Below are 22,564 nucleotides of genomic sequence, written 5' to 3'. Positions count from 1 at the left end.
GCTTGGGCGCTCTTCGCTAGAGGTCGTAGGCTCCCGCCGCGGGCAGGCTGGTGCTCCATGTGCGCGGCCCGTGCCTCTCGCGCTGGCGATGACGCTGGGACGCCCCTGCGTGCGCAAACTCCCGGCGACGCCGCCCGGCTCGCGGCGCGCTGTTGCAGCCGGCGGTCCTGCAGCACCGACCCCGAGGCGGTGGTTTCGGACCGGGGCGTCTCTGCACGAGTAGCCGCAGGACACTGCTGTCTTCACCAGAGATTTCAATCACGTTGTCATGGCAGCAGAAGTTTTTGGAGGGAGAAGCGCTTCGTAAGCAAGCTGCGCGCGCCAAGCAGCAGCTGTGCGGGCAGAGCGCGGGGCAGGGGCGCAGGGCGGCGGCAGGGGTGCGGGTGCCCGGCCCCGCGCTCGGCCCGTGCTGCTGCCGCGCCACAGCCGTGTGCGCGGCCCTGGAGGGTGCCGGGGCCGGGGCCTCGGCGCAGCCCGCGCGGCTCCCGGGGCTCGCGCGCCGTGCCAGCCCACGGCCTCCAGCCAGCGAGTAACGCGCAATAAACCCAAGGGCACGAAGCCAAACGTGCTCGGAGACTGAGGGACCCGGGCAGCTCCTCCCCGGCTCTCCAGTGCGCTTGTTACATTTGCACGAGCTTCTCTCTCTCCAGAAGCTGCAACAAGTCATTCTGCTGAATATAACTTTAATTGCCTGTTACGTGATCTGCTTCTTTTCTCATGCCTGTCGAATGCGTTCTCTGTTCAGAAGGGTAGCTGTCATCTGGCGTGACCTGTCTGCTAAACTGCAACAGGAATCAAAAAACGCTGCAGAAAACTGAAAAGCTCCTAACTGCAAAATGCAACGGCTTTCTCCATCTCCGTTGCCATCTGCAGCCTGGTGTGCCAGCACTGGTGCAAACAAATCGATGAAACTTGCTGCTTTTCTCACGCTGCCCTCGGCAGTTTAGTGTGTGCAGCACTCGCCAGAGCAGGCTCGCTTTTCTGGGCTGGCGATGTGCTTTCTTGGCCAGAACATTTCGGCAGTCACTTCTTTGCCAAAACGCTCGGGAACTGGGATTTGAATGGCTGCACCTGGAGAACAAGCGAGGGAGGCAGCCACGAAGGGGTTAAGAAGAATTATCCGGGCTGCAGCTTTAAAAATGTGGTATGGAGGGTATCAAACTGGATTTGGTAGGAGGTTCTCTGTCTGGTACACGCCTTGGCAGTGAATAGATATCTGATCTCAGAGCAATAAGAGGCTCTCAGCACCGGCAAGGCTGCGGGGAGCTGCGGTCCTGGGGACCGAGCTGTGGGCTGGTGGTGGGTCTGGGGCGCTGGAGCCCTGCCCGGCACCGCTGCCCCTCTCAGTGCTGCCGAGCCGGGGCGGGACTGGCATAATTCTGTTGCGGCGATTAAAAGTGAGCAAACGCTGTTTTCCTAGTTGGACTTTCCTGGTCAGCGGAGAGGGGGTGGCGGAGGATGCGGTGTGGGAGATGAGCGGCACCAAGGACGATGGCCGCTGTCAGAGGGCAGTGCGCATCGTCACTGAGCTGTGCCGCAAGAAAAGCCTGCCGAGCCTGGACCTGGACTCCTGCCGGGAATTCCTGCTGCCGCCCTCGGACCAGAGCCTGAGCATCTCGGAGCCAGGTAGCGTAGCCCGCTCCCGACTGCAGAGCCCCGCGTGGGCACGAGGACTCGGGCGAGGGAGGGAAGGGCGTGCTGGCCGCAGCGTGGAGCCGGGGGGGACGGTCTCGGCACGTGGCCGCGTCCCTGTGCGCGTTTGCTCGATGCAAGCTGGGCGAGGGTGGCGATGCCGCCCAACCTGTTGCTGCGGTGCCCGGCAGCCCGGGGCGGTCAGCGGCGGCGGGGGGAAGAGGGGCAGCGCTGCAAGGAGGTGCTGGTGAGGAGATGGCTGGTAATCAAAGTTTCTGTGAAAGTTTCCCGTTTTACTAACACCAGACTCCTGTCCTATACAAAAGAGCAACAAAAAGCCCATTTAAGAAGCTAAGATGTCAGGACCTGATTGTTGTTACCCCAGCTAAGAAAAGGTAGGACTCGCGCGAATGTCTGTCAGCCAGCGAAGGATCGTGATGGCCTTTGATGCATCTGTTTTGCTCTTCCCAAGCCCTGCGCGAAGCTCTGAGCCCCGCGGGGTCTGTCGGCTCCTGCCCGAGGCCTGCCGGGGTTTTGCCTGTCGGGATGCGGCTGGCCCCGGGGCGCCCCGGCAGCTCCATGCCTTGCTGCATTTCTGTCGTCTTCGCTCCCAGCGGTGCCTCCGCCGCTCTCGTGTCAGTTTGTCCAGCCTAATGCCTTAGTGTCACGTCCTACTCTGCTCCTAGGCTAGTCATCACCTTAAAATCTCTTTGCTTTGTACCCGCTTCTTCTGGAGGCCTCTTATCGCTGGTGCTGTCCTGACGTGTTGCACCCGGTACCGCTGTTTTCTGCATTGCAAATAATTTACCGCATTGTTTCGTAAGTTTTTACCTTGGTACCAAAACTGATGCTTTCATAACCGTGTGCAGCAGGAATACCTGTACCGCTCCTTCTGCCCACCGCCTGCGGCAGATAGATGCCTGGCACGTGTTACTGCAGTCTGTCATGGACCTCGTCAACCCACTTGCAGGTCACGGTCACATCGTACCCTTTGATGGCTGCAGACCTCCTGTCCGGTCTGTGCTGCCCCCCCGTCCCAGTCCTCCGTCCCGGCCCTGCTGGGCACCTTAGCAGCTGCGGCTGCTGTCTGCTCTGCAGGCCTGGGCCTGGTCTTACGTCGCGGCACCCCGGAGGACACTGCCTGGCCCCGGCTGGCAGTAGTAGCTCTCAAATGCCTAGATGCAGAGCTGCTCCAGCAAGGGAAACAAAACCATTGTCATTAACTGTTAACTAATGCTTCAGTGATGGTGATGAGCCCCCGTTCCTGGGTGCGCATCTCATGATCTGCGCCTGCACGCTGCCCGTTTTACACTGAGGACCCACACTGAGCAAATCTCCCCTCGGCCACCTGCAGCCCTGGGTGCGGGTCTGCTCCCCCCTCCTGTGAAAAGACGTACAAATGAAAGGCGAGGTGGTGCGGAGGTGGGTAGCGGTAAGGCTTTGAGGCAGAGCTGCCGTATCGGTGCAACCAGCAGAGCTGAAGGAAGGGCAGTGCAGAAGGAGCACTGGATCCTGCTGGAGCTTTTTTTGGTGGTGAACACAGCCTGAGTAACCTGGATGCCTGTTCACTTTCCTCACTTCGATAACGAATGCTAGCGGGTCATGGGGAGAGGTGCCGTCCCGAGCAGCCAGAAGTGTGTTTCTGCAGGGCGTGCAGCTACTACATGGAGCTCACTGCTGCGAAACGACTTTGAGGCAAAGATCCCGAGAAGATGGAGGATGGATTACATCTCATGTGGGTAACGCGTGCCTAGAGCCACATCAGAGATGTTAGAAAGCTTACAAAAGATCCCAAATTCACGTCTGCAGTATAAATTGCTACTGGCTGGCAGGGTTTGGGAAAGCTAGGTGTCCGTAGCAAGCAGCCGTCCTGCAGTGGGGTTTGGTGCCCCTTCCTCTGACCTGCGTGGCGCTGGTGCTGATGAAGAGGGCCCAGATGGATCCACCATAGCTTGTTCCTGTAGCTAGCGTTCCTCCAAGTAACAGACTGCAGATGTTAATGTCTTGAGTGTATTTAAACAAAAAAAAGGCAGCACTGTGGTGATAAGGAGATAGCTGCTGGTGGGCTTACCTGCTGGGCTGCTTGCGGTCGCTGGCGTAAAACCGACCCCCTGTCGTTACCGTGTGACTTCGGTCACACCTCCGTTACCTCCTGGATAAACCTATCAGCTAATGGGCAAAGCAGCCAGGGCGTTCGGGTATCTCACGGGCGCCTGCCTCACTCGTGAGCGGGCGGATGGACGCGGTGCCACGCTCCGGAGCAGGGCGCACGCCTGCCTCGGCAGGGCTGTCCGAGGGGTTCGTTTTCGGAGCCTGCTGTGTACCGGCAGAGCTGTGGATGCCGTGAAGCTGTGGAAAACGAGCCAGCCATCGCTGGCCTCCTGAGCTGCAGCTGACGCCACGGATCCCTAAGAAACCGAACAGTAAAATGCTGCCGAGCAGCTTATGTGAGAGCACGTCAGACTGCACGACGCGGCTTGTACGCAGTGATCGGTGGTTTTTGAAGAGTTTTCAGTTGGGTATGAGAAGTACGAGTGCAGTAGATGTCCTGTACTCAGTGTAGCTAGGGTTACATAAAACCCGGTAAACTCTGATTCTCTCCCAGTTACCAAGAAAGCGTCGCTGCACCCGGCAGAGCGGCAGACCGGGCTGCTGCTGGCCGGCAACCCGCGGCAGCCCGCACGTGCGGAAGAGGCAGGCGCGTGCACGGGGATGGCGGCTGGCGCTGCCGCCTCAGCAGAGATGCCAGAGCAAGCGTTTGCCAGCGGCTGTGCCCGTGGTGGTGCCCGGAGCGTGGCGAGCTCCTGGCAGCGGGTCCGGCGCTGGATGAGACGCAGCCTGCTCCTGCCGCCCCGCGGCTCTTCCCTGCCGCCCGCCGCGCCGCGCCGCGCTGCCGGGGCTGGCCGGGGATGCTTGCTGACCTCGTGCGGGCGCCGTACGGAGAGGGAGCTACACGGGGGTAGGGCACGTGCGGGACACCCGGGCGCTGTGTGCACCGATTCCCTGCCTAGCTGCATCCACGTGGAAGAAGCTGCGGTATACTGATGACGTGCAGAGATGTTGGCCCCTCTCTACCCGGCCGTCGCGGTGAGGCCACGTGCACAGCAGTCCCCGCGGCGGTGCGTGCACCCCCAGCCCTTGCCCCTGCCCTGATCCTCCCCAGCGAAGTGCTCTCGGGCTTCCCCAGCGCAGGGTGCCAGGCTGGGGGGAGAGGAGGGAAAGGGACAACTGGGGAAGATGAAAAGCGGAAGCGCCTTTAAGCTGGTCCCAGTCTCCCAGCACGCTGTGCCCGCTGCCCTCCCAGCTGCTTCAGCATAGTCAGTGTTACGCCCTTGCAGTGAACCGTTCCTCCCAAACTTGATGCTGCCGGCAGTACGTCGTGCACAGCACCAAGCACCCTCCCGGCACTTCACAAAGACTAATAAAAAGCTAAAAACCACATGTTCATGAATGTTTCTGCTACAGGCAGAGATATAGGTGCATTTTTGTGCAATATGGTTTTTTTCACTGCAGGAATGCTGAAGCGGGGGGGCAAACTGTTTTACATGGAGAAATTGCTTCTGAAATATTTTTCTTGGAAAGAATTATTCCCTGATAGTTTGAGTAGTGGGGAAATTGATGACATGCTTATTCACTGATATGGGCTCTCTCCAGCCCCTGGTTATGAAATATGGATGAACCTTGAGTTAACATACTGTCTGCAGTAACGCTCTGAATCACTGTTGAAGTGCATTTTAAGCGAATATGGTTCCATAACAGTAAACATGTTTGAAGCAATCCAGGCAACACTAATATTACTCACTGGAGCGTGTGTTTCCAGTGACCAAGCATGGAGGAGTAGCAGGGGTCCCTGGGGCAAGGCCCTCTCCTAGCACTGAGCAATGCAGCTGTGGAAGGACCTTGCTGCTCCCCGTCAGTCCGGTCCGTGGGCAGCAAAGAAGGCAGCTCGTGCTGGGTGCGGCGGGTTAGTGCTCTAGCTCAGGTGAGACAGGTTTGTGCCTTGATCCTGAAGGTGTCAGGTTCAAACCTGGCTGCTGGAAGGGAGGCTTGCGAAACTGTTATTAAAATAAGATTAAATGCACAAAACTAGAGGCATAAGTCCAAGACAAACGGATTATATAGCCTGTCTGCGAACATGCGTCTGTGCTTCTGTGTTAAGTGCTAGCACTCTCAGCTAGTACTATCTGCGCTGTGATGGTCCCAGCAAATAAAATGCCCCTTCGGAGCTGTGGGGAACGTGTGGACTTAGGGGCTTCGTAAGCGCTGCTCTGCACAGCCGCAGGTTTGGGGCCGGCCGGTCGCTGCTGGCTGACCCGCTCCCGGGGCGGTGCGGGAGGCTGGCAGCGCCGGCCGGTTCCCGTGCAGCTGCGGCAGCCGCGTGCACAGGCAGCGATCAGCATCGGCAGCTCCATAGAAACCGGCTGCCAGCGCGGACTGCGCCTGCGAGCGGCTGAGGACGGCGGCCAGGGAGAGCGGAGGAGCGGACGCCTCCTTGGTGAGTCCACATTTCCAAAGTTGCTTCATTAATTTTTTGCCGTTCTTTATAACACGGGCCCCCTTTGCCTTAACAAACATTGCGCTTCAGCAGTTTGTCTCTGCTGTTGAACCATTTTCTCTTGCTTTCAGTATTTTCCCTGTGTTTCACTGAGACCGAGCATGTGCTTTTAGCTGGTTCAAGTCAGGGCATAGCCTTACTCTCATCTTCTCTGTTTTGCTGGATGATTCTGAGAAACTGGCATTTTTGTGATTACAGATGTTTGTTTCTTGACATCTCTGCTGAAGTGCTATGGGTGCAGTGTGCACAGCCATAAACAGATACCAGGCATTCACTAATGTTCGGTCTCACGTACGTGCATTCGTTTTTCAGAGAGAAAACCAGGACCCTATGTGCATCTCAGGTCTGATATAATTCTTCATTTAACTTTGGAGCTTCAGCTGTCATGGCTTTTCTAACCTGTTTAATCTCTTACTGTTCATATTTCTAGGTACAGTCTCATTCTTCCTTAGGATCCCATGTTTCCATCTCATGTTGGTTAGGCATCTTTGTCTAGCTTTAGTGTTTGTATATATTTTTCAGTTTGTAAATCATAAGGACAGGAAGCTTATCTGTAACAGCCCTTATCATTTCCCTCCAGAGGGAGGACTCGCCAAGGTAACAGTCACTTGCAGCGGCAGTTGTTCAGGGCGATGTGATTCGCCTCCGTGCCGTGCATTGTCTTTAATTATATTGCACATTGCAAAATGGCATCCTGGAGGGATGGAGCGGGGATGTTTGGAGTGACTGTAAATTAGATTGTCTACGGAAAAGAGGAAGTTAGCCTGCAGGTGTTTTATACAGGGTGAAATTGCAGATGCTGATTAGGGCCACCTTTATATTTAGTTTGGTTTGTTATGTTGTAGCACGTTAGTGTTTGACAACATCACAGGAAACTGAGCAGGATGCTAGATACACAGTTCATGCAAGTCCTTTCAAAAACCCTTTTCCCAAAAATCACTGGGATGTAAAATCCTGGAATATTTGGTTCCACTGAATAATAATTGCCCAGAAATTCCAGCATACCCGGGTCTTTGGTAATGTAAGTATTACTCTGATTTTCTGTGCGTGTTTGTGACTGCTGCAGAGAAATGCATGTAGCGTTGTAGTGCGGGGCTAAGCGTAGCAAGCGCCTCCTCAGATGCATTCCTGCCGTACGCAGTAGTTTATCTCTCGGATGTCTGCGCGCCTTTGCCCGGAGTTACCCGACCTCAGGCTCAAGCCTGGCGCCCGGCCGCTCCCGGGGTTCGTGCTGCGGCGGGGAGCGAGGCGGGTCGCTGCGAGGGGAGAGGGACGGGTCCCTGGGCCAGGCTGCGGGGCAGCAGCCTGCTCCACGCTGCCTTGCAGGGGTTAAGCAGCTCTTTGCTGCCGGCAGCCGGGAGCAGCGCGGCAGGGCGGGAGCCGAGCGCTGAGGCTGGGTCTGGCTGCGCGAGGAGTCGCGGGGCCGCTCCTGCGCCTGGGGACGAGGAGCCGCTGGTCCCCCAAGGCCGCGTTGCCGGAGGAGCACAGGTTCTCCGTACCAGGTACCAGCTACCATCCTCTCACAGGGGCGACGGGGGTCCTTCCCTGCGCCGCAGCCTGCAGAGAGACCGTTTCCAGCGCTTTGGTGCTTCTCACCATGCAGGGCAGCGTCCTCCGCGTGCTAGGCGTCAGCAGCGGTGGCAAGCGTGAGCGCAGGGAAAGGCATGGGCTGACGCGGTCGCCTCGGCTCTAGGCGGGTGCAGCTGGCAGCCCAACCGCCCGCTCACGCAGATTTGTATATTGTCCCGGCCGGGGGAGCCCCGTGCGACCCCTCACCCCGGGCGCGGGATGAGTTTGCTGCGGGACGTCTGGGCGGCAGAGCTCCTCCCGTGCTCTCCGAGGTGCCCAGCCAAGGAGCCCTCGCCGCTGGCAGGCTGCGGGTCCGGGCGGGCGCTCGGCCGGCCGCTCCTGCAGAGCCCCGGCTGCGGGAGAGCGGCGGGGAGGCTTCCCGGGCTGCCCTGGCCCGGCCCCAGCCGCGAGCGCGCTGCAGGCTGGGAGAGGTCCGCTCCCCCGGCAGGCGGGCCGCGTGGCTTGTAATAGGTCATTAGTTTGTCTTCTGTTAGGAATAAAGCAACGACAACTGTTACTGTCTCACTTATAATACTCCAGACAACAGGCGACCGAGACACAAAGCAACCCAAATCACTGGGGAATGTTTCCTTGGTTCAGAACAATTTTTTTCCTCCCACTTTTGGTAATAGAAATGCGACATCACTAGCAGCTCAGAGCTGCTGGCTGCACACACCAACAAAAGTTTGATAAACACATGTGCCTTTCACGCAGTCTGGAAGGAAAGTCGCAATCGGTGTGTGAGTTGACCCCAGAATACCAAAATATTTAGTTTCAGCAGCCTTTTGTCGGTCCCCTCGGGCGAACGCCCGTCTACGCCGGCTCTGCTGCAGGGCGTTGGGACCCTGGGCGGGAGCCCAAGCAAACGTCTTAGGGGCTCAGCCAGAAGCCGTCGCAACAACCGCGTGGAGATTTCGCAGCTACAGACACGGTACAAAGCGATGGAGGCTGCTTGCTGCCTGGAGCAGGTCCCCGTGCTGCAGAAGCGGTGCTGGCTTGGCAGGCGCGACTGCGTCCCTCCCCGCGCAGGGACTGGAAGCCAAGTGGCACAATATGCTGCGAACATATGGAGCGGCTGGGCCTGTCCCCAAGCCCGGGAGGGGCGCGGGGAGGGCGACGCGCTGCGTCCCTGCCCCCCAGCGCGGGGCGGGGAGGGACCGTCCTGGCTCTGCGCAGCGGGGCTAGCGCGGGCTCTCCGGGTTCCCCGCTCCTCCGCGTTTGGGGCCCGCGGGGCTGACGCGCGGCAGCCGCCGCCGTGCCGCAGAGCCGCCTCGCCCGAGTCCTCGGCGCGGGGGACGAGGCGGCTCGCTGCCAGCCCCGCGGTGGTTTCCGTATGGCTTGGCCGAAGTGTTTTCCAAAAGCCGCTGCTCCCTCGTCTCCTGGGACACGTCAGTGCTGGAGCATCCAGGTCTTCCTTCTGCTCCTGGATGTGGTTTGAAAGTTGCTGCCGGCGTGGCTGAAGGGCTTCGGCAGGCCCCGTCCAGCCCTCCGGAATGCCCGTATCCCCCTTATCCTGGGTGTCCGGAAAGGGACGCCCTTCGGTCCTGCCTGCTGCTCTGCTGTTACTGCGCATCCAGGCTATTCTTTCTATTTCATCCCTATTTTTTGAAAATCTCCAGATTTTAAGGGTGCAGTCTGACTGGAATAAAATGCTTCATTTCCAGCCATGCCCCAAGACTAATTTCAAAACTAAGTTTTCCTGAGCATTGGAAATTTCTGCAAATGTGTCTGTAGAGGGTATCTGGACATACAGCACTAGCAGTAATTCCTTCATGGGTAGAGAATGAATAACGCTTTAGCCCATGTGCAAATTTATTGTTTAAACATCTTTTCCTTAATCATAATTTAAACTGGAATTTAAAAAATGTGGGGATTTGCAAGTACTGTCACTAATAAGCTGACATCTGGATTCCTGGGCAATGAACTACATAACTGCTTAGGTAAAACTTTGCAGGCAGTTGTCCATACCCCACTGTTCTGGTTCTTGTCCCTGCTATAGAGCCACATTCCCTAAAGAACTATAGGAAATGGTGAAAAGCCCTGCCATTGCCTAGTGAAGGAGGAGTTGTTGGATAGGCATTAGGAGGCTGCTTTTTGTGCCTGGACCACAGATCATAGCTGGCTGAGACTCTGGTTCCCTCCAAGTTCTCCTTGTGAAGCAGGCTGTCTTCACACTTAACGTGGAATAATAAGATGTTTTTAACTTTATAATCTTATATAATTACTCTCAAAATAGCTCCTGATTCATCCCTGCCTTTGAAGCTTATAATTCGCATTCCAATAAGCTCCTGTATTGCGGGAACCCTGTGGTAGCAGCAAATTAATTTTTAAGAAGTTGTTTCTCTTTTACTGGAACTTCGGCATAGCCAGTCTGAGCTTTCATGTCTCTGTCTCCCTCTTGTCTGCTGGGATGTGCGCGGAAGGCGGTGGGGCTCCGTCCGGGCCCCCGCGGAGCCAGCGATCGCGGAGGAGGCTGGCGGGAGCTGATAGCGCTAGACTCAGCATCTAGCAGCTCACGGACAGGACAAATCTTTTAGTTTCATGCAGAAGGAAGGCTGAGTCTGTGCAGCCTCAAAGAGGACACGTCAGAGTCCCTTGGGGCTTCCTCTGGGGACATCTGGGAAGTTCATCTCATGAAGTTTTCTGCCCCTCTGCTAGGGTGAGACGGAAGCTTGCCGTTGAACCGTGTATGATGGATTTAATGTGAAAGTGTTCCTTGCATAAAACTATCTAGACAATTCTTCCCATTTTTACACTGTTCTCGGAACTGCGTGTGATTGACTTGGAGCAACAAAACATGATTCGACTGTGGTCTGCAACAGAGCATAGCTGAAACAAAACTAATTTTACTTATTTCTAACCAGTATTTCTGTGACGTCACGTTCCTCTCCCGTGTATTCCAAGGACGCCGTGCTCGTGCTGTCCTCCGCCAGGGAACGCTCCCTGAGCAAGGTGTCAGCAGGTGCCGACGGAGCAGCGAGGTGACGGCTTAGGTTGTCGCCAGAAAGGAAGGGCTTGGAAGGTCCAAGAAAGCAGGTCTGTGCCCTGTGAACCCCCAGGTGCCCCCTCCGGCACCCCAAGGTGCTCTGGCTGCTGCCGACGGACGTGCTGCTGCACGGGGCTGCTTGGCGCCCCGATTGCCACCCCGCAGGAGATCGTGCCTGTTCTGCTCGCTCCACGACTGCTTTCTGACCCACTGCTTTAAAACCTGTTGAGAACATGGTGACACATTTTCCTGCTGCTAACAACCTATTGCTTCGTGACCCGGTTTAGGCTTCACAACACGGCGACTCCTGCACTCTTGGGCTGCTCGACCGCAGTTAGGCTTTGGAGTGACAGCTGCTAATGACCTCCATAGTTGGAGAATATTTCAGGACACGTTCCTGTGGCCCATAGCTGTCTCGAGAGCATAGCAGTGAATCAAGAAGAGAAGTGGTGCTGATGCTTCACATGCCGCCCAAAAGGCAGCAAGCAAAGCCAAAGCTGTGCCGACGAGAACAGCCAACAGAGGCCTGGCACGCTGGACCTGCTCCCAACAGCTCCATCCATCGGGTAACGTTTCTCCCTCGCACACATGCTCTGCACCGCCCAGAGCCCGCCCAGCCGTGGGCTCTGCTAAACAGAGCTCCTTGCTGAGGCAAGAACGGGCGGCATGTTGGGTGACGGGAAGGCTGATCATCTTTGCTCTCTTGCTCTCCCATGCCTGCAAGAGCGGGTAAGGAGTGGGCTGGGAACTGCATGTTGCTGCACTGGAGCTCCCCTCTCTTAAGCTCAGCATCGGGCCCAGAGCTGAGGTTCACGGTTCGTAAGACAGCCAGTTTCCTTATCAAAACTCCTGTTTTCAGGTGCTCTACTTGCTGCTTTGCTTTGGTGCATTCTAGGATTTGTTTTCCGCTGCATTCCCAAAGGGGTTGTTCCCGGGCTCTGTTGTAGTTCTTGTTTTTTTTTTTCCTGTAGTGCTGCTGGATACGGTTCTGCTGCACTGCTTTAGCATTCTGCCTCTGTCCCACATCCCCTGTCTGTTCAACACTCTGCAAAGCTTCAAAGCTGAGCAGTATTGCTGAATAAACATGTCTATAGCTGGGATTTAATGGAAATCTCTTCCTCTCCTCGCCTTGTCCTGCTCTGACCCCCCGCGCTGTGTCTGCGATGCGCCAGTTCCTCCTGCCTGAGCTCCAGGCCTTGGCTTTCGGGCTAATATCGCTGATGCTTCCCCAGGGAGGGAAAATTAGATCAGCAGTTGGCGGGTGCCTCACGCGGTCCTTCGTAGCCTCAGAGCTGCCTGTCTGCTCCTCCAGCAATGACTCTCATCGTGATCCATCATTGCAATGCATGATCTCTATACAGGCTCGCAGAAACACGGCGATATATTCTCGCAAGCACTGCTGCAGGAGCAAAACAAAGCGAAGCAGAGAGAGGCCTGGAAAGACCTCCTGGCGCAGTAGGAGCAGTGGTCAACATGTCGCACTGGAAGGCCAGTCCTGCAGCCCGTGCAAGCCGGGTTCAGGCCTGCCGCCGCCACCCCGCCTCCAGGCGCCTCTCCCCGCTCTCCCGGCAGCGATGCTCCGGGCTCCGCGCCGCGGCTCGGAATAGCTGGAAGCTGCCGTTTAACTGAAAGAAACCTAGCGGAAACGAAGCAGCCAGAGCTCGTCCTCACGCTAAGGTTTCCTTATGGCCAAGCTTATGCGTGAGGAATGCACACGGGTGCTCGCGCACCTGGGAACGCGTCCTGGAGTCGGGAAATGCGGATCCCGCCAGCTCGCGGTTCCTGCCGCTGCCGCTGCCGCTGCCCGCACCCAGCCGCAGCCCCAGCCCCAGCCCCAGCCGCAGCCCCAGCCCCAGCCCCACCTCCAGCCCCACCTCCAGCCCCACCACCAGCCCCAGCCCCAGCCGCAGCCCCAGCCCCAGCCCCAGCCCCACCTCCAGCCCCACCTCCAGCCCCACCACCAGCCCCAGCCCCAGCCCCAGCCCCAGCCCCAGCCCCACCACCACCAGCCCCAGCCCCAGCCCCAGCCCCAGCCCCACCACCAGCCCCAGCCCCACCACCACCAGCCCCAGCCCCAGCCCCACCACCAGCCCCACCTCCAGCCCCAGCCCCAGCCCCACCACCACCAGCCCCAGCCCCAGCCCCACCACCAGCCCCACCTCCAGCCCCAGCCCCACCACCAGCCCCAGCCCCAGCCCCACCTCCAGCCCCAGCCCCACCACCAGCCCCAGCCCCACCACCACCAGCCCCAGCCCCACCACCTCCAGCCCCAGCCCCGGCCCCAGCCCCAGCCCCACCTCCAGCCCCAGCCCCAGCCCCACCACCAGCCCCACCTCCAGCCCCAGCCCCACCACCTCCAGCCCCAGCCCCGGCCCCAGCCCCAGCCCCACCACCAGCCCCACCTCCAGCCCCAGCTCCAGCCCCACCACCAGCCCCACCTCCAGCCCCAGCCCCAGCCCCACGCACTTACGCTTCTTCTCAGGCCTGTTGAATTTCCACTCATGCTGTCCTAACTTTGCTTAAAACCAGCCTGTGGTTAGAATGACTAATAGATGCGGGAGGGCTGAGAGACCCGTCAAATGTATTTTGTTTTCTCTGTGGGGAGTGGGTGGAAGAAAAGCTAAATTACATCTACTAAGATATTAAATATAACTCTTCACATTAAACTCAGAATTATCTATGAATCTCCTAATGATAGTGCAAGCCGCTTCAGAGTAATAAAAGTCAATGTTGCCATAATTAGACCAGTATTGTCTTGCAGTTAATAGACTGCTGTAATCATGGCTTTGTCATATTATTAATCGTTTTCTGTTTGGACTTTGCTAATTATCCCCTTTGGTATCTCAGCTTGGGTAGTATGAAGTCATAAGGGACATAAGGCTGAAACATGGTTCCACCATATTCTCTTAATTAGTTCCCATCCAAGATGAAACAAAATGGATAGTTTTATTAACGAGCTGCTTGCAGAACGCGTGAGCTCTGGGGGCAAGGGCTGGGGGTTGGACTAGCCGGGAAAGGATCCCCCTTTCTTAACTTTGCTTTTAGCTTTAAAGTTTCAAATTGCTGCACTGGTCCCTTCTCCCTGCTCTGGGCCGCCTCAGCCTTTATGGGAAAGGCACAAGGAAGGCAGCAGCACGTAGTGACCTGGGAAGCTTTATGGTTTTGAGCCCTCCTATGGGCTTTGCTATAAGCATCAGTAGAAAGGTTATTAGACCTTACAAAAACAGTAAAAACCACAAACTAAGCAGTCAAACCTAACGAGAAATACGACCATTCTCTGTTAAAGTTCACAGGTTTCCAGCAGTCTCTGTGGTGCTCTCGGCACTCCCATCAGTCGCTGCAGGTTTCCGCTCAGTGAATTACACAGGTCTCTTCTGCCATGGGATCGCTCTGCGGTGCATTTCGGTGCTTGCGTCCCCTGCCAAACGCCCTGGGTCGTGAAACCGGCCGTCTGCATCCTCGCCAACCCCTCGCGCCGGCTCCTTTGCCTGCGCGCAGTGGCTCCCACTGCAAGAAAACAGGAGCGAGGGGGTGCTTCTGCAACGAGCCCCCCGAGCTGCTTGTGCCGTCTCCGAGGACTTTGGTTCACACGTGCCGGCATGCGTTCTGGCTGTAAACGGTTTTTGGTTTAGAAAGCTGTGTTTCTCCGTATGCCTAACGCCATTTGACTTGGGCAGCGCCTCTCACCGTCGTGTCGTTAATTCAGCACCCAACTGCGCTGACGGGGAATCTGTGGCGTGACGTGCGAGAGGCTCGTTCCCGGCTGGGGAGAGGCTTCTTCTGGTTGTCCCGGCAGAAACGCTCTCGGCGAGAGCCTGTGCTTTGGCGCGAAGGACCAGGGCTGCCGGCAGCGGCTGTGCGTGGTCGCTGCTGGGGCACCGCTGCGGGACACGAGGACTTGGTTTCTGTAGGGTTTGGACGAGGCTCTCAGCTCCCTTGGAAGTCCGGGTACGCATGTATAACGTAGGAGCCGCACGGGAAATTTAGCTACTCCCACGCTGTCCGGCGTTAGGAGGGCTCCTCCTCATCGCTGCCCACCCGTCGCCAGCACCCCTCGCCACCGCTCCGCTCGGGAGGGCTTGGCCCCGACGGGGACACGCCGTGGGGTGATAGAAACACACAAAATAATGTTTTTTTTTCCCAGGCTGGAGTGTCCTTCAAGTCTCTTTCTGCCTCTGGAGAAGTCTTTGGGCAGATAGGCCTGACCCGCTTTGGTGCCAGGAATATCCAAGGAATGTCTGGCCCTAGGGCCAAGATTAGCATTTTCTGTTGGCTAAGAGATTGTCTTGTTTTTACAGTTCATGCTTCAAATGTCCTTTAATAACATTTTGAATACTAGATATTTTTTAAAGTAACTGGTATTTTCACAGTCACAAGAGAAAGCTCATTAAATCAATTAAGGTCAACTCTGTCCAACTGACATTTAAGTTTAATAAGTCAAGAAGAAGTCTTGGGTAATTCAATGTCATCATCAGACAAGCCAATATTCTTCTAAGGCAGATGCTTAAAAAAAGGTCTGCAAAATCCTGGTCCCTTCTGCTTGTGTTTTATGTGAGCCATCAGAGGAAAGAGGAGGAGGTCATGCATAAAAGTATCTGTGAATCCTGTCAAATGTGCTATGAATGCCAGCTCAGCAAGGAGAGAGAGAGGGACTAAGATCTTGCTCGAGCTGGCAACAATTTTTCAGAAGGGATAACTGATTATTTCTGATGCTTTTCATTAACGAGTCTGGTGTGCTAGAAGATTTATGCATGCTACATAATTTCCTGGAATGGACAGAACTATCTTAACAGGAACTTTTCTGCCACATAAACAGCTTTGAGCAGTGATGGATTCTGCATTGCAACTCTTTCCTGTGCAAGATCTTACCCTGTAAATTTAAATGACTGAAAGGAATGGTGGTCAAGGGGAGGGCTTGTGTTATCAGCTGTTATTGGCCAATGAAAGAAGCTGGTAAAAGTTAAATCTGCAAAGCAGATTTGTCCTGAAAGCACCCCTGTTGCGCTGTTGGATTTTTTTAAACTATTTTTGTTAGGTCTGTAGGATATTCACCACGCAAGTCTTTGAAGCTGAGCCGTGGGCAGACATGGTCTTTAGTTTCAGATGTGTCCTTACAGGCTGATAAAGGTATCTGTGATTCAGTGCCCACAGCTGACGTCACCGTGAGCAACAAATGCCATGTATTATTTATCTCTTCAAAGCTCATTTTTGTTATAGTCATAGGAGTAATTTTAAAGCGGATAAAGAAGCTTCCTGGGGAGAATCTTTTGGGCAGCTCCTTGCCACTGAGGCTAATTCTGTCTGTGTGTGTGTATGGACATCTCTGTGTGTGTTTGAGTCAGGCTCCAGCTGTGGACGTCGCGCAAGGATTTAAAGGAATGGTGCTGGAAAAGATTATTGAATTTCTAAAACCATTTGCAGAGGAAAGAATCAGAACAGGAACAGAAGACATATTTGCAAAAAACCCCAGCTTCTTAAGTGTTCTTATGAAACTGAATATCCTCGGCACGATTCCAAGACGTAACTCAAAATACAGGAAAGTGGTACCTTTGTGCTCTCTGCTTTGCTGAGAACACCATTAGCCAAATCTCCGAGGAAGTTCCACTGCTGCCTTGTGCAATCCTATTTATTATAGACGAGGCGGGACCTATTCATTCACCCCGGCGGTGATACACGGAGGTCTGACAGGCTGACCTGTACGTGAGGCTGGTGAGGAAGAAAACTTGCTTGCCATGATTTCTATTTAAGGAAAAACCTGTTTCAGGGATCACTTTTATAATAGCTATGACGAAGTACAGATGTGAGTTTCCCAGAGGATCTGCTAAAAGCTAAGCTGGCTGGTAAGGATGTATTTTGAGAGAGAATGTTTTAAATGCAGTTTCTGAGTGAGTCAAGTATTTCTTAGAGCTTTTGAAGGTGAGAATTTGTTTGCCTTAAGTGTAGTTGGACAAAATCTAAAGGGGTGCAGTGAGCTCATATGGACAAAAATAAAATATTTGTCTGGTAGAAGTTTACCCATCTAATCCATAATCCACTTCCACGCACAATGGTCTTACTTTTTAGCAACTACATCTAAAATATTCTTTTCTGCAGTTAATTTTATGAGTGTGTGATATATTCACTAAGAGTTATTTTAGCTCTGAATTTAGACAAGTCAGTGGCCTTGTGTCTCCAGTCTGTGGGGACCGAGTTAGCTAGCTGCTGTTTCACACATCAAAGCAAAACGTCTGTGGTCCAAGCGGGCACAGAAACAGGAGTCGGTAAGAGGTAATGGTTATTCTGTATGAAAGTCTGGAGCATTTAATTTTTTTTTGTCTGTTTTTCTGTTCTGGCTTGCGCTTACATAAATTAAGGCATATAGCTTTACTAGTCACTACAAATAAAGCGGGAGGCAAGATGCTGCTTCTCCTTGAATTCATGCCAACCTGCCAAGGAGCCTTCGACAGCCCTGCCCCAGCGGGCTGCACCTCCAGGCTGGGCCTTTTTTGTGTGTTCCAAACTCCTGGAATTTTGGTTTGGGTGGGAATCTGAGAATTTATATACTGTAAGAAAGGAACTAAAAGCAGCCGCTGTTTTCTCTTTTTGAAGTGTTGTGAATGTTTTCACAGCCTAGATCTTTTTCCCCGATTCTTCAGCTGTAGGTATGGAAGCTCGTTCCTGCCCAGAGCAGCTTGAAAGGCTGCAATATATAGCATATGGGGTAAAAGTGACTCAGAAAGTCAGAGGACACACACAGCTTTGACTTTGGATTTCTCTGTGCTCTTTAGAATAAGGAAGAATGTGTAATATTTGCTCTACCACCTCCTTCTATATTTGGTTTCACTGAGTCAGCAGCTTGTGGGTTGTTTTTTTTTTAATTCCCCACTGGCACAGCTGGACAAGACGTGACCGTTAATAGTCCAACGGCAATCTGCTTTTCAGGATTATGGCGGGTAGATCTTTTTAGTACAGTGTCTGAACACCTTTGTTACGAAGCAAGAAGGCAGTTTCTGCCAGTGCTGCGCTGAAGCCCGTTCCCATCGTTCAGGTCTTCCGCAATTCTGCTTGGTTCGAGGCTCAGCTGCTCGCCGGGGCCGCAGACCAAACCAAGCGGGATGCTTCGCAGCCCAGCTGTGTCGCAGCAGAAGACCTGGTAGCTCGGCCGCTGGACACATCCTTTCCTCCCAGATGCGTTTCGGGCAGGAATCCGACGGGGATGTTTGCATGGGTTTGACTGTCCCTGGCAGGTCCTGGGGGAGCTACAAGTCCGTTTGGACCACCTCTTCCTTACAGCTGTCTCACAGTCTTTCTTTTCTTTTTTCCCTCCCTGCCTCTCCCTCCCCTGCCGCCGCCGCCTTCTCCCGCCCTGCAGAGCTCTCCGTCAGCCTCCTCGCGCTGGTGGTGGCTGTGTGTGGACTCGCCCTGGTGGCAGTTTTTCTCTTTCTCTTTTGGAAGCTGTGCTGGGTTCCCTGGAGGAACAAGGCCGCTTCCTCTAGCCTGGCCGTCTTGCAGAGCGAGGCAGACCGCGGGGAGGGCAGCATGGCCGACAAGCTCAAGGACACGGGCACCGTCAGTTTCTTGGAGGCCGCTGTGAAGATCAGCCACACGTCCCCGGACATCCCGGCCGAGGTCCAGCTCTCCATGAAGGACCACATCATGCGGCGCGCGCGGATGCAGCGGCAGGCGACGGAGCCCGCCTCTTCCGCCAGGTGAGGGACGCTCCGTGCGGGAAAGACACCCTTCATCCGCGGACGGTGGCAGGGTAGGAGGAATAGTTAATCAGGCCTGAGGTTTAGATACGTTCGGTGAGGCCAAAGGAAACAGGCCCCCCCACAGGCCGGATTAGTCTCCAAAGGCTGGTCGTCAGCCAGCTGATGTATTAAGACTGGCTTACTGTGGGGCTTTGTAGAAAATAAAGGATTCAAACCCTATTACTGTGACTTGACCTCGTTGTGTCAAGCTGTCAGTATGCTTCTGGCCACTTTAATTTGGTTGCGCCATGAGAGGCAGGCGGAAGTATTAATGACGGTATACCGTCGCACAGAATTAGCCCTTTCTGCTCTCTCGTGGATGTGGCTCAAAGCAGAAACAATTAGATAAACCGAATTGACATAGCACTGGCTGCACAAGCTGAGCGCTAGCCGTGTGCAGTGCTTGCGACCAGTGCGGCATTTCTGTCTCAGCAGGGACACAGACTTCGGCTTCATTCCCTGAGATCAGGGAAAGGCCGCGTGAGCCTTCGGGCACCTTCTCTGCAAGAATACCGAGAAACACGGTGCCTGTGCCGCAACACAGAAGGCTGCGAAAGTAGGGCAGGAAGCGGCGATGGCGGGGTCCTGGCTTCGTCCCAGCGCTTCTGCTCGCCTGGCTGGCGTCAGCGCGACGTGCGGGAGGGAGCGACTGCGCGAGCGGCCCGGGCGCGGGCGGTTGGCCGCGGTCGCGCAGGGTGAACAAGGCGCAGAGCTCAGCCGCCCGCTTGGAGGGGGCTGGGGTCAACCCGGGGCGGTGGCGGGCGGTGTTCCGCCACACCCTGCCTTTGGGCAGCTGCTCGTCCCCGTGTCAGGCACATGCTGACGCTGCTTTTATTGCACCTTTTCCGTGGAGCAGAAAGCAGCAGCTCGGTCTGACGGAACCAGGACAAACGACGTGCAGGCGGGAAGGCAGCAAACTGCTTCCTCTGGTGGCAGAGCCCAGCACGGGCTGGCGGCAGCACCAGGCCCAGGGGTGCTGCTGAACACCCCGTGCAGGCCGAGCTCTCCCATCACAGCTCGCTCCAGCCCCGGCCGGGACACCTCCGCGGAGCCTGCCAGGCAGGAGCAAGGTCTCTGAGCAACCCCTGTCATTGAAAGTTAATTTTCTGACTGTGCAAGTTCTTAGTGTGGTTAAATAACTCTATATCCTGCTCTTGTAAACAGCAGGTAATCCGAAGTAATGCTATGAGTCCACAAAATCTTTTCTGCTTCGCTAAAATAAAGCTTTGCTTACATAAGGCTTCCCTCCGTGCTGAAGGCAGTTCAGGGCAGGAGACAGCTCCTGGGTGAGGCACTACGTTTCTGTCTGTCAAGAAGTCGGTGTCATTTTTGATGAGAGTTTGCCAGAGAAGTTTGGAAGCAGCAATACCCAGGGCAAACCCTAACTTTTTGAGACGGCAGTGCCTCTCTCACTTGAAAAGCTCTACACAACTTTTGCCTGAGGGAGATTTAATGCCAGCATCTTGCAGTTGTAGGGGCCTGAGGACGGGGGAGAGTCTCCACACTGTGTTGCTTGTGGCTTGGTCAAGGAACATAACTGGGCTCCTATATTTAGCTACGGGCTGTTGCTTATGTATCAGGTGAAAAATGCAGCTTGCTGCAAATACTCTGAAAATTAGGAAGATGTTCCTTGGAAAGTTTGTTTTCCATAGCATACGTAGTGTCCGTGCAGCGGTCAGGAGCACCAATTCTTTTTATTCTTGCACTCTCCCTGCTTTCCTTGTGCTAGTCGAAGGGAAAGAAAGGCGAGCAACAGCCCTGGAAAAGCTTACCGCTGTCCTGTCTTCGTTGTGCAGGCACATCTCCTTCAAGAGGCACCTTCCTCGGCAGATGCATGTGTCCAGCGTGGACTACAGCACGGATGCGCCTGACGTGGCGGAGCAGCCGACCAGCATCGGTCGCATAAAGCCCGAGCTCTATAAGCAGAAATCTGTGGACTCTGAGGACCCCAAAAAAGAGGCAGCAAAGACCTGTGGGAAAATTAACTTCACTCTCAAGTACGACTACGAGAACGAGACGCTGACTGTCCGAATTCTCCGGGCCTTCGATCTGCCGGCCAAAGATCTCTGTGGCAGCTCAGACCCCTACGTGAAGATCTACCTGCTGCCGGACAGAAAGCGCAAGTTCCAGACGCGCGTCCACCGGAAGACCCTGAACCCCACCTTCGACGAGGCCTTCCACTTCCCCGTGCCCCACGAGGAGCTGCCCGGCAGGAAGCTCCACCTCAGCGTCTTTGACTTCGATCGCTTCTCCAGGCACGACATGATCGGAGAGGTTATCCTGGAGAACCTGTTTGAGGCCTCTGACCTGTCCCGGGAGACTTCCCTCTGGAAGGACATTCAGTACGCCACGACCGTGAGTATCTGCCGCGGAGGGGCAGCCCTGCCCTGCCCGGGGCTGCTCGCAGCGTGGGGTGGCCTGGGCCGGCTGCAGCGTGGGTCGGTTCCGGGTGCCTGCCGTTGCACACGATAAGCAGTGGGAAACAGCTCCAGAGGGGCCCTGCTGACACATCGGCTATGCCGAGTGCTGTTGTACTGAGGGCATTGCCCCGATGTGTCAGGGCAACTATTTCAGAGTTGGATGTGGATCTTTTAGCAGTTTTCTTGAATTCTCTTCGAAAATAAAACCAAACATGAGAGAGAGCGATAAGTTTCAGACACTTTCAACACTGCAGACTCTGGTTAAACCTCGCAGGAGAAGCCGCCGCCTCACGCTGCTCTCTCGGTACACAAACGCTGACATTAACCTCCGTGTAATAGCTGTCTGCTTGTCCACCGTCCTCCCAGGAGGACCTGTCTGATGCTGAGGGCAAACAAGTGATTCATCTACTTTGCAGCTGGAAACCAAGACAGTCTTTTTCTCGACCATTTCATGTCATTACTTCTGAGCCTGTGGAATATGAGATGTCATCATCCCCGTGGCTGAAGGCACAGGCCCTGTCAAGTCCTTCCTGGTGACTGACATAACCCCATGATTTGCAAAATCTGTCTGGCAGCTGCCTTCAGGGTGGAGTCAATCTCTTTGCTCTCCCACTTTCTGCATTGGAGGATGAACTCCCCTATGTAAACGGCTATTGCACTGCTGTCAGCAGCACCGAATGGGCTGCTGTGTTGCTTAGAGAAGATGCCGGGCTGAGCGCCCACGCGGCCAAGGGGAAATCGTCCCCAGGGAAGCCTCACCAGACTGATCCGCAGTCCCGCGCCGGGAGCGGGGGCCCCTCCGGCAGTGCACGCCGTCTCTGCCGTGAAGGTGCAGCTCCGATGAGCCGCTTTCCTGCGAGAGCTTGGGGTGCTGCCCCGCAGCGTGCTCGAGAGGGAAACAGCCAACTAGCCAAGGTCCGTAACTGCTAATGGACAGTAACAGAAGGAAAATTGCTGGGAAAGAGGCAAGCAGGCATCAGGTGCAGTGCACCAAGCCTGAAGAGTTTGGAAAGATGAGATCCGGGGCCAGGAGTGAAACCAGGGCAAGGAAGTGCGTGGCTTCCCTAGAGGAAAAGCATGTAAAACACGTGGGCAGCGGAGAAGGACTCCCTGAGTCCCCCCCAGAGAAGGGATCCAGACTTATCTTGATGCGACTGTACCTCAACATTCGGTGTAACTGCCTGGGGGATTTGCAAACCCTCCTGTAATTCCATAGTTATTGCCAGAAAGCCAGGCTGTGGTGGGACCCAAGCGCACAGCTAATTCTGTTGAGCCTGGCTTGCTGCAGGGAATCGCAGGCGTTGCTCTTGCCAAGACTATGCTTCGGGTTTCAGGCACACTTTGATTTCGGATACTTGCACTTGGCCTTAATGAATTTTTTTATCTTCTAATCTTGTGATGCAAACAAAACCAAATTTAATTTCTGCCAAAAGTGCCACTAAGTTTAGGATGTTTCTAATACCTTAGAGAGAGAAAGAAAAAACACAGACTGACTGAGAGCGCTTTTCTCGAAGCTTGCCCGCAGCCTGGTTCCGTGGGGTACTATTGCTCGGAAATCTCAGAAATCTGAGGCAGCCACTCACGGTCTCCATGTGAACCAGTGTCTTTCCCTGAGCATGTCTGCAGTGGAAGTCGAGCTATAGCTGGGCTATCTGCAGCGCTCGAGTTGAAC

General features: G+C 55.0%; 1 protein-coding gene across 3 annotated transcripts in view; it reads left to right on the top strand.

Moving 5' to 3' along the window:
- The first annotated feature begins 943 nt into the window (after window positions 1–943).
- Window positions 944–22,564, top strand: part of SYT6 (synaptotagmin 6) — a 31,066-nt gene continuing 9,445 nt past the window's right edge. The window contains exons 1-3 of one of the 3 annotated variants that reach the window (XM_064497967.1): window positions 944–1,626; window positions 18,094–18,430; window positions 20,269–20,827. In XM_064497967.1, coding sequence (XP_064354037.1) covers window positions 1,473–1,626; window positions 18,094–18,430; window positions 20,269–20,827 — 1,050 coding nt within the window. In that variant the 5' untranslated portion in view covers window positions 944–1,472. The remainder of the gene's footprint in view (window positions 1,627–18,093; window positions 18,431–20,268; window positions 20,828–22,564) is intronic. The other 2 variants (XM_064497968.1, XM_064497970.1) reach the window with 2 other exon arrangements.

This window comes from Dromaius novaehollandiae, chromosome 27 (assembly GCF_036370855.1).
Source record: "Dromaius novaehollandiae isolate bDroNov1 chromosome 27, bDroNov1.hap1, whole genome shotgun sequence".
Lineage (NCBI taxonomy): Eukaryota > Metazoa > Chordata > Aves > Casuariiformes > Dromaiidae > Dromaius > Dromaius novaehollandiae.
The sequence above is the reverse complement of the archived record's forward strand: the minus strand, read 5'-3'. Positions and strand labels throughout refer to the sequence as shown.